General features: G+C 38.7%; 1 protein-coding gene across 4 annotated transcripts in view; it reads right to left on the reverse strand.

Moving 5' to 3' along the window:
* The window catches only part of myo16 (myosin XVI), a 221,366-nt gene that overhangs the window by 128,506 nt on the left and 80,369 nt on the right, over nt 1-12,491 (reverse strand). For all 4 annotated transcript variants that reach the window (XM_084122649.1, XM_084122646.1, XM_084122648.1 and 1 more), the window contains exons 3-4: nt 3,110-3,180; nt 126-269 (exon numbers count right to left, since the gene is read on the reverse strand). In XM_084122649.1, coding sequence (XP_083978775.1) covers nt 126-269; nt 3,110-3,180 — 215 coding nt within the window. The remainder of the gene's footprint in view (nt 1-125; nt 270-3,109; nt 3,181-12,491) is intronic.

The raw sequence follows: 12,491 nt of genomic DNA on the forward strand, positions 1-12,491 counted from the left end.
TAACATTGAAACAAGCATTTTCTGTAAAGCTGCTTTGAAACAGTATTGTGAAAAGCGCCAAATACATTTGAATTGAATAGAATAGACTTGAATTGAATTGAATTGAATAGAATTGTATTCCTCACCAGCAGTAGCAGCAGCACCATATCTGCGTGATCGCAGGCGCAGGCCACATGCAGGGCGGTCCAGAGGTCCTCATCCTGCTGGTTGACATTCAGTCCCTTCTCTATCAAAATCTCTGCTGCGAACACATTGTCATGGCGGGCACACTGCAGAGAGAAAAGAAAGAGAGTCCCAGTCACAGTGGCGCAATCTAACAGAAAACTCAATATCCCAAAATATTTGACCAGTAAAGGTTTTCACAAATATATCAAAAAGAACAGCTGTTTTTAAGTGTGATAAGAAGAAATATTGGGCAATAGTATAAAGCAACTACATGAGTGAGGTTAGATTTAGGGATATGTTCGGAGTTAGTACCTAGTTATTACCAAGTTATTGTAATTACTATAAGTACATAGTATGTACATGCAGAATAGGACTGTAAAATAAAGCATTTCCGCAATGTTTCTTGAGCATCAAACGAATTCTCATGAGAACATGTTAAAAGTCATTGCAAAAATGGCTCTGAAAAACATGAGTACACACGCTTTGATTTGACTTGCATGTCCAAATACTTTTTGCACCCACTGTAATTTTAGGAACATTTGATTGAATATCTTCCTCAACTAAACTTAAACCATTCTGCCCAAAAACAAACTTTCCGAGAGCTTTAGTGAATAAGTACTATGCATTTAAATGAGACATTTAAATGGACTAAAAAGATTTAGCCCTTTTCACATTAGATAATGACATTAATTGCACGAAGGCGGAGGTTGATTTCAGTTAGAGGTGCAATAATCAAAATTGTAATTAAAAAGTTAATTACATATATTGCATTGGGTATGAATGGCTGATTTCATATGTTGCACCATAAAAATGTATTGTTTTCTGTTTGAGCATCTCTGACTCCTAGAGAGTGCCAATACTTAATTAAACCATATCCAATTACCACTGAAATTGGATTTGTTTCTGTTTAGCTGTACTATACCCTGGCGAACCCTTTACATTTATTTAAGTCTCCTATGGTCACAGAATTAACTAACAAAAATTGAGTCATCCATCTTGCTTGAGTGTAGTGCTCACACACTGGACCAGGTCTATTAAAGTCAGTGTCACCGAATGGTGTCAAATATTTCCCAGAGTTACAATGAACCAACTAAAGGGAATGTAATGGATGCCTACCATTTAGTTGACAAGCAGGCATTGAACAGAACATGTAGGTGTCATATATAACCAGTAATTGTCCAATAAAGCAACCCTCCTAAGCTTTTCAAAAAAAGGATAATATATTGGCTGTAGGCGGTCATATTTGACTGGGAACATTGAGGCTGATAGTATATAGATCTTATTCAACAACTTTAAATATAAAAAGTTGCTTTTCCATTCATTTCCAATGGTTAATCAATTCTGACCACAAACAGCCAAGGTGTGACCTCAAATGAAGTGCAACCAGTCAGACTGAGTAAACCATTTTTATATTTAAAGGGATAGTTCACTTTGAAATTAAATTTTGGTATGTTTTAGCTTACCTAACTTGGATATGGTTTAACATAGTAGGATGTCCTGTTACTTTATCCTCTACAGTAAAAGACCTAGGTGTTATACTAGACTGCAACCTGTCTTTTGAAAATCATATTTCATATGTTACAAGAACAGCCTTTTTCCACCTTAGAAACATTGCTAAGCTACGTAACATGCTATCAGTTTCTGATGCAGAAAAATTAGTTCATGCATTCATGACCTCGAGACTAGGTTACTGTAATGCTTTATTAGCCGGTTGTCCTGCATCCTCAATAAACAAGCTACAGTTAGTCCAAAATGCCGCCGCTAGAGTTCTTACTAGATCAAGAAAATATGATCATATAACACCAATTTTATCATCACTACATTGGTTACCTATAAAGTTCCGTATTAATTACAAGGTATTGCTACTGACTTATAAAGCCCTAAACGGTTTAGCTCCAGTCTATTTAACGGATCTTCTATCACCCTATAATCCATCGCGCTCTTTAAGATCACTAAATTCGAGGCTTTTGGTCATACCTAGGATATCCAGATCCACCAAAGGAGGGAGAGCATTTTCACATTTAGCTCCAAAACTCTGGAATAGTCTTCCTGATACTGTTCGTTGCTCAGACTCGCTCTCCCAGTTTAAAACTAGATTAAAGACGCATCTCTTCAGCCAGGCATTCATATAATACTTTTAATCTTACAGTTAAATCCAACCTCTAGTTCATAAACGCCAGAGGAGAACTGGCCCCCGACTGAGCCTGGGTTCTCCCAAGGTTTTTTTTTTTCTCCATTAGGTCACCTGATGGAGTTTTTCGGTTCCTTGCCACTGTTGCCTTTGGCTTGCTCAGTTGGGGATATTTGGGATATTTAATTTAATTAATCAATCAACAATACTATTGATCAGCATTACCAAACGTGGACATTTTCCACTAGAAACAAGCATTGATGTATTATTTTAATTTAATACTGTGAAGCTGCTTTGATACAATCTGTATTGTGAAAAGCGCTATATAAATAAACTTGACTTGACTTGACTTGACCTCAAGGGCATCCAAGATGTAGGTGTCTTTGTTTCCGCAGTAGTTTCAATTTTGATATTTTTTGATATTTTTTATTAAACAAAGACACCTACATCTTGGATGCCCTTGAGGTAAGCTAAAACATACCAAAATTTAATTTCAAAGTGAACTATCCCTTTAAAATAAATAAATTAAATTGGTCAAAAATGCCTGAATATCTATAAAGGTTTAATATGAAATGTGTATCCCAGGTGTGGCTTAAAAAAACATGCCTTGTTCATTCTTAATTTAAAGTCAGAACATTTTATACAATTATTTTAATATTAAGTCTATGTAATACTTTGTAGAGTATTGGGGCACTGCTTTAAAAAAGGGACAGGTAGAATTTCTGCAGAGGACATCACAGTCAGAGTGAATGACAGCTCGAGAGGCAATGCACATGTATCTGAATTTGTCAGAGCTTGTCCTTATGTTCTTACCAGATGGAGCAGAGATCCTCCTGAGGAAATCACTGTGTTCAGGTCAGCTCCCTCTTTCAGCAGCCGCAGCACTGGAAAAAAAAAAAAAAAAAAAAAAAAATGCAAAGAGGGATGAATATGTCTGCAGAATGAACAAAATGTAGGTCTATTGCCTACATAGGCTCCAGCCTGGCAAGGCAGCATCCTGACTGAAATGGAATCTCGCAAGAAACTTCGAACACCGCACGTAGATTGAAACAAATAGTACTACTTAGATGAACAATAGTTCGTTGTTAGCATGTTGCTAAGCACACTAACAACGTTTTGAACATTTATAAAAAAATTTTTTGGTACTTAACGTCTTATAATGACTTATAAATCTCCCTTTGTTCTCCATCTCAGACAGATTTTTCACAGAGCGACCTTCTCCACAAAAGGTACATAATGTTGCCAAAAAATAATACTAGCCTGGTGTTTCACCAGACTAAAGGCCCATTCACACCAAGGAAGGACAATAACTATAATAACAATAACGTCACAGAGGAACAATATTGCTGGAATCACTTTCACAGTGATTTTTTCTAACGAATGAATGATAAAAAATATTGACTGCCAATCAGAATCCACCGAACTTTAATAAGCTGAAGCATTTAAAGCAGCAGATGACAAAACTATAATAAACAGAATGCTAACGTTTGTTGTGGACGCCAATTTTGGCCAATCGTTATTGTTATCTTCATAGGTATTGTTATTGTAGTGAACGGGTCTTTACAACCTTGATCTGTTTTGAACTTAACCATCAGACTCTGTTGACAGCCACGAACTGAATCTCTGTGGCGGTGTCTAGTGCATATTGGCAGTTTCATCCTGTATTTCCCTCCGGCCTGAATTTAAGTGCACTACATGACACACGGCTAAGCCCCATTGAATTTAATTACTGAAGTACCTATCAGACACTGTATAATGATTCCCACCAAAATGCATCAAAAAGAGTGTTCCTTACATGGCATCTACTGTAAATGAGCACAGTACAGAAGGGAAGGGACTCTATGTTGATCCCGAAAATGATGATAGAATATAAATGATAAATTGTGCATACAGACACTAATACAAATGTTGGTATATTCCTGACGGATTTTTCAGCTCCATAACGTGACAACATACTAGTCTGGAATTGTATCTCAAACATGCTCAGTGGGGAACAAATCTGCTTACACAGAGAAATGACAGAGGCTCATAACATCTCAGCCAAGGTTTAAATCACTAAAGAGTGAAGAAAAGACAGATGTGCACACAAAAACAAAAACGTTAGCATCAGCAGGTTAGCCTACTGATGCTATCTGGCATGCACTCAGGCATATCGAAACAAATATCTATTAAACGGATCATTATGCCAGAAAGGAAGGCATTTTAAACAAACACACAAGGGGAAGAAGACAAAAACGTATTGTAAGAATGATAACCAAGAACAATGTGAATAACAATGATAACTATATTAGCATCCACACCAACGCTAAGGATCATTCTGTTTATTATGACTGTATGCTGCAGTTATGTCAAGCTTGATTCTTTAAAGTCGGGTGGATTCTGATTGGCTATCTATGTTTTTATCGTTCATCAGTTGAAAAAATAAAATAAATAGTTCAGTGTTTTTGGTAACACCTTAGTTTGGGGACCAATTCTCACTATTAACCATTTTCTTATTAGCTTGCATATTACTAGCATATTGGCTGATTATTAGTAGCCTACTTATAAAGCACATATTGATGCCTTATTATGATGGGGAGTAAATGCAATTTGGTTACACTTTATTTGAAGGTGTCCTTGGTCCAGTGCAATTACACAATTACATACTGTGTAATATCCATTAACAACACGGTTTAGTTTTAGTTGCTAGCAATTGCGTGTAATTTACTGTTATTACAACAGTAAATACATGTAACAGTCAACAAGGACACCGTTCTCCAGTTCCTTGACAGCCTTGACTATGGTAAAAGTATATTGGCTGTGGCAAGTGTGTTCTTAAACGCTAGTGTGATGGATGGCTCAGAGGCTGAATGGGTGAATCTCAGAGATCACTCAGCAATCCCTATCAGGAAATTGAACACCGCTTTGGATTATACAGAGCTGCCAACACAGGAAAATAAAAATGAATGAAGATCCCAGAGAGGAAATGAGGCAGGGTGTAAGGCTTGTAAAGGAGACTGTCTGATGTACGCCAAAGCAATTAAGGGCTATTCAGTCATAAAAGAGTTGCTATGCAGTGTACCAGATTAGCTTGATGTAGCTAAGAAGAAAATTTTGTCAAGCACCATAACACAATGATGGCCGTGCATCTTAAATCACATGAACCTTCGCCACTGCAAAACATGCAATCAATGCTAATCACACAAGCCTGCCAGGCTCAAGTCTTGCCAGCTTCATTGGAAAGATAAGCTAAGACAGATCAATAAGTCTTAAACTAATAAATCTGTACCCGAGTGATTTCTGCATGACACACATGTGCTCGATTCACTACTTGCAGGACAGAGTGAAGGTTAATTACAATGCAACTATGAAATTATCGTTCTGGTTATACACCCCTACCCAAGCTTCAATATTATGACCCACACAGGAGTAGTTACTGCCTCAAACAGATGTGCTTGTGGATGACCCCTGATGATGAGTGTTTGGCCGGTTTATTCAGACTACCTATTTATGCATGAGAACATGCCCACTCTGAGTAGTGGTGGTGAAGTAGAGCAATTCATGCTAATAATACAGTCTGCACTCATTCATATTTATGAGGTGTTGTTATAGCAATCTGACTCAGCGATATGCATTGCTGGCTTGTTTGTTAAACCCAATAACGCTGAATGCTGCAAAATCATCTATGTGACCTCCATTATGCTTTGCGCAATAAGAAGCCAACAAAAAAAACATCAGCTTTAAGCAAGGTGTACTACCCTCACGCCATTACTCAAACAATGACCAGGAGAACAAAGTTAAAAAATTACGAAAAAACAAATACACTTACAACTACAATGAGCGAATACAATTACAGCTGAAATGGCTATTGATGGAATCATGTAGTGTGCGAAAATTGATTTGCTTTTAATACAGAAACATCAGTCCAATCAACTTCAATCAATGCTATTCACATAGAATCCAAGTTAGACACTCAGACCCATTATTAATCAACTTGGTCAATCTGCAGTCATTAACAGTCAGGGAGCTTAATTCATTTCCCAAGTCTCTTTGCTCTAATGAGCACCAGGAAAGTCTCTCATCCCTAGGGCAAATTCTTCATCATGCTTCCATTACTCTTGGGTAGACGTTTACACTTTCCCTGTTTGTTCACCGTTTCCCGGTTTTAGCTGCTAAAGGGATGGAAGAAGCCCCCCTTTGAAAAAAACCCAATCAACATATTAATGCAACAATATTTATTATGTCCTCAGATTCGGGAACATTACACCTACTTTTTGAAAAATTTGATGGTGTTCTGGTATTAAAGGGGATAGTTCACCCAAACATTCTGTCCTGAGACATTCGGGATGTACTAGGGAAGAAAAAAAAAAAAATCCCCACAGTTTGATATTTGATATATTTTATACTGTTATGGATATGGTAATTCACAAGCTGCATATGCAATACAGAGCTGCTTCATTATACCATAAGGTTATGGTTTTGTTTAGGTTTAGTTGCTGATATTTATGCATCATTTACTGTTATTTCTATAGGAAGTAGACATAACAGTTAAAGACACTGTTCTCCCTTACCTTGGCAGCATATGCAATAAAATAACTGCTTCATCGCTGACATGATAGAAGACATTGCAAGAGTTGTTTCCTACAATGGATTGTGATAAAATATTCACCTCATTCAACGTTCTTCTTCATCACATTACTACTACGTGTGAGAAACCGCTACAAAGAATTCAGTGCATGATTGAACTCTCTGGATGAATCGAGTTGAATTATAAACATTTTCGTTTGACCAATTAAGTCAATATATTCTCGAATCTGGCCTCGGTAGTTCTCATTCTTAACAGCTAATAGAAACACAAAATTAAGTAGCCCCTGGTTCTGTCATCATTTTACTCATCCTGGCCTTGTAACTTTATTTCTTCTGTGGGACACAAAATGAGATGTTTACCAGTGTCACAACCTGCTCTGACACGAAGGTTAAGGATACAAATGCAGCTTTATTGGGGTAATCCAAATAAGTAATCCAAATATCAGGGCAGACAGAGAGCTCAGGGACGACCTCCGTAGTCGTATCTAGACAGACAGTGAGTTCATGAGCAGAAGCCACCACCTCGTGCAAAAGTAGATCAGGTGCCGCTGCCTCGGAAGAAGCGTACACAGCCCAGACACAAAGAATGGCCATTGCCAGAGTCGGATCCACTGGACACTAGGGTGATGTTAGGACCACTAAGATTTCAGCCACATGCACTGACATCAGTGGTGGTCCGCCAAACTGGAAGCTGGTCTCAAACGCCTTAGTAGCTTCAGGTGCAGTGTCCATGATGGCTGAAGATTCTGGCATGGCGTCCATGACGACTGGAGATTCTGGCATGGTGGCAATGATGGCTGAAGGCTCTGGCGTGGCAGCCATGTCATGAAGAGGCTCTGATGTGGCAGCCATGTCGTGAAGAGGCTCTGGACTTGGGACCACTGGACTGGGAAGCGCTGGGACCACTGGACTGGGAAGCGCTGGAAGCACTGGACTAGTGATTACCGGACATGGAAGCGCTGGATTCCTTTATGGGCCAAGCTCTGTGGCCATCGAAGCTGAAGGGAAGACCCGTGATGCACAATGGATCCATATTCGCAAACTCTTGTGTCACAAACTGCTCTGACACGGAGGTTGAGGATCCAAATGCAGATTTATTAGGGTAATCCAAAATCAATCCAACAATATTGTTCAATTAATTCAATAACAGACTAGAGATCAAAATCAAAGGGCAAACAATACTAACCACAACTGAGAAACCAGACAGAAACCAGACAAAAGATCAAAGCTCAGAATTGCAGTGTGACACTCAACAAGACTTTGCAAAGAACGAATAAAAGCACAGGGCTTAAAATCAATCCAACAATATTGTTCAATTAATTCAATAACAGACTAGAGATCAAAATCAAAGGGCAAACAATACTAACCACAACTGAGAAACCAGACAGAAACCAGACAAAAGATCAAAGCTCAGAATTGCAGTGTGACACTCAACAAGACTTTGCAAAGAACGAATAAAAGCACAGGGCTTATATAGGCAAGTTAATGACACACAGCCGAACCTAATCAAAACATAATGAGTTCAGGCAATGGGATCTAGGAATTGAAGTTCATGAGTTAGTCGGGAGGAGTGCCCTCTGGTGGAGATTACGGGCACTCCAGCTGGTGGATGTAACAACCAGAATGTCAGAGCTGCTCTTTACCATTGAATGAAAGTGCTATTAGTTCCAAAATGGGCTATTAGTCCAAAATATGACTAAGAATCTCATAAAAGCATATTAACGTTATGTGAAGGCCAAGTAGTGTAACCCATACTCAGAATTTGTCCTCTGCATTCAACCCATCTAAGTTATTGCACACACATTAAGAGCGGTGAGTAGTGAACACACACACTGCAAACCATGGACACACACACCCGGAGTAGTGGGCAGCCATTTGCTGTGGTGCCCAGGGAGCGACTGGGGGTTAGCCTTGCTCAGTTGTGGGTAATGAAGGTGGAAGACAGCACTGTTCATTCACTCCCCCACCTACATTTTGTGTCACAAGTCTGACTCTCTAACTATGGCCACAACTGCCCCTAATAACAGTGGCCCATACAACATGTGTGCTACATTCCAAGTCCTCTGAAGTAATACAGTTGCTTTCTGGGAGGAACAGGCCAAAATGTTAAACATTATTCACTGTATATTTTGCTTGATAGCCGTGGTCACCATTCAGAAAAGAACAGCTCTAAATAATTAATTTCTATAGAATAAATAACGGTCATACTGGCTTCAGATGGTATGTGTGTGAGTAAATGATGAGAATTTTCATTTGGGTGTGAACTGTCCCTTTAAGAATCTGTTTAGCAATTGACATGAATGATACATTTAGCAATGATAGTGCTTAATGTTTGCATGAGCACAAGACTATAATTTACAAAATAGTCCACTTAACCATGGAGAAAATGAGTTAACTCTGTGTGGTCTTTAGAGGACAGAAATTCTGCTGACTGCAAAGAGAGAAAACAACCTGTGCATGTTAACATGGCACTATGGAGCCTGATGAGCACATCTGTTAGATGGTCCGGCTGCAAGCATTAGAGGAAACACCAGTGACCACCCGCCTCTGTGTCAGGCCTCTTTACTGACCGTGACCAAACAGAGGTCAGCAGACACAGTTAGCCCATAATGTGTCTTTGCACAATGGTTGGAAGCATGTTGTGCTACTGTACCTGATCAAGTCAGGGTGCATTATTACTGGTGGAACAAATTTTTACTCATTTGGGTCAAATCCACCATGAAGCCTAACATGCTGTTATCATTAATGGACGTATACAGGACTCGAATGGACCAGACACAGATGGTCTAATATTCACATCAGCAATTCTGGAATGAAACTGGACCTCCTTGGAATTATCCGAACATTTCAACACTCCAGTTTATTTGGAATGTGCTCTGTTGGCACTTGCCTGATAAGGCTAATATGTGTTTTCCTCCGCTGGCTAATAATCTGCTGTATTTCCTATGACTTGATGCTGGGCACAAGAGTGGGCGAAATTCAACCTGTCACGGGAAAATGGGAAAACAGCTGTTGGAACCATATGTGGCGTTTCCATGGAAACCAGGCATGGGGAAAGGAGAGGACGGGAGAGAAAAAGGCAAGATAGCAGGAGATGAGAAATTAAAAGATAAGGAATATGGATAACTGTTTTCTATTTGAATTTACTTACTGGCAAAGTTGAATTTTCAGCAGCCATTACTCCAGTCTTCAATGTCACATGAGCCTTCAGAAATCATTATAATATGCTGTTTTGCTGCTTAAGAAACATTTATTATTATTATAAATGGTAAAAACAGTTGTGCTGCTTAATATTTTTGTGGAAACCCTTTTTTTTTTTTTTTTTTTTTTTCAGGATTTGATGAATAGAAAGTAGAAATTAATAGAACTTCCAAATCAACCACTGAACCAAAACAAGGGGTTTAAACTTTGCTGGATAGGTGTGGTTTTAAAATAAATCAGAAAAACACATACATATACATATACATGCATCTTTAGCATGGCCAATCAGCACGCAAGCTTGTGAAGACCAACCCATTGAAATTCTACCAGAGACTGTGAATCTGCCTCACATGACCATTTGTGATCAGATCATCTGAGATGGAGGCCAAAGAGAGAAAAGGGCAGTGAATAAGGGACTGGTTTTCAGTCCTATTTGCCTCAGTGCATGTGGGGGTTGTTGGTCTGTGTATGGGTGCGAGTTTGAGAAATGGAGGACTTTGTCGCCAAGGATCTTTGGCCAGATAAATAAACCAACCCTTTAGAAAATTGCTTCTATTGTTCCTTGATCTTGAGTTAAATAATATCCACTGCTGAACTGTAATGAAGTGTATGAGTGTATATTGCATTACACACTACAGTGCATTATGTTCTGCAGCAGGATACAGGTGTCATCCATTAGCCATAATATAATAGGCAAGGGGAGCCAGCCGTCTAGGCAGTGTGGACGAGCCTAGACCATGTTAATGTATAACGCTAATAATAAGAAGTGCACACAACAAATTGATGTCTCTAGAGGTTCTGAATTCAATCAGTGGCACCACAAACAGACATATTGAATCATTCAGATAGGGTATACAACCATTTGAAACACATTAGCTCAGCGCCAAAACCTAGTGAGCTGCATTGCTGTCTACAGTCTAGATAGGCAGCTGTCTTCTTGAGACAGCAAACTGAAATTAAACCCAACAAGTAACATTCTACATGCTGTTCTGCTGTAGGCAGACACTTAACTCACAATTCATTTCAATTGAGTCTGGTGTTAGCATGTTGCTAAGCTAACAGCTCAGTACTCTTAGCATGCAAATATGTCACACAAATAGCACTTTTTTTATTTTATATATATATATTTTATCCATACTCTTTAAATAAAGTATATATAGTATAACCTCATCTTCCTTTTTTTTTTTCACTGAAATGGTCTCAGACATGCTCTTTAAATGGATTCTCTTTCAAGGTCACACCTATTCCATATCCATCTCTCGGTCCTTTCCTCATTTGTACCCCCACATTCCTCCATGTTCCACCATCAATGAAAAGAGACTTCAGCCTTTCATCTCTTAAATTAATTGTCTTCTCCAGAAAACAGCAAAGCAGGTTTCTCTTTATCTCTAAACCTGGCAGAATTCCGTTGGGAGTTCCAGTCAAGCATAGATGCTTCATGTTTTTGAAATGGGCTTTGGAGGCCTGGGTAAGTTCAGTCCTCGACAATAAGAGGAGGGGGATTTGGGGGCAATGTTAAGGTTAAAATGAGCTCACTGGGGTGGGGAAAAAAAGCATTCCAACTACTTAAAGGAGCTGAAAATATTAATAAAAAAAATTAAAAAAAATGCCACTGTATCCCATCTTGTCCTATGCCAGGCAAAATGGACTGTGCCTTGGATCAGCAGACACAGGCCAGTTTCATACCCAACAGTGGTGGACGAAGTACACAAATCAAGTGATAGAGTAAAAGGACAGATATCCTTATAAAATGTTATTCCAGTAAAAGTGTGAGTACTTATTTTTAATTGCATTTGAATAAAAGTACAAAAGTACTTTCTACTTATAGGCCTGGTTTCATAGAAAGGGCTTAGATTAAGCCAGGATTAGACCTTAGTTAATTTAGGACATTTAGTAGCTTTAATAAATGTGCCTTTGAAAATAAAAACATTATTGGTGTGCATCTTGAGAAAAAACAATGGCAGTGTCAAGTCAAGTCAAGTCACCTTCATTTATATAGCACTTTCAAAGCAGCTTTACAGTGATAATAGGAAATTAAAGTAATGGAGATTGTTTTGGCTTTACAGCAGCTCTAGAATAAAGTTATTGTCCAGCTTAAAGCTGCAGTCCGTAACTTATTTGGGTAAAAAATTATCCAAAATAAATTGAGGAAATTCATAACCAGCCAGTGTTCAAAACTCTCTGCTTGCCTTAGCTCGTTTCAAAATGGTAAGCTTGTAATAATGTTTTTAATTCCAGTGGCATTGGTGGATTTCCGCGGGAAATTCGAGCATGTCTTTGCGTCATTACGTCACATCTGTACACATGAAGGAGTCTCGGCTAGTAGGCTATATTGCGTGTGAGGATGTTGGAGGTGGAGATTTATAGCCTTTTCTCACAGCAGTTGATATAATTAAACTTATCAATTTGATGGCGGATCCAGAAAGGT

The sequence above is a fragment of the Abramis brama genome, assembly GCF_963993115.1.
Source record: "Abramis brama genome assembly, chromosome: 8".
NCBI lineage: Eukaryota > Metazoa > Chordata > Actinopteri > Cypriniformes > Leuciscidae > Abramis > Abramis brama.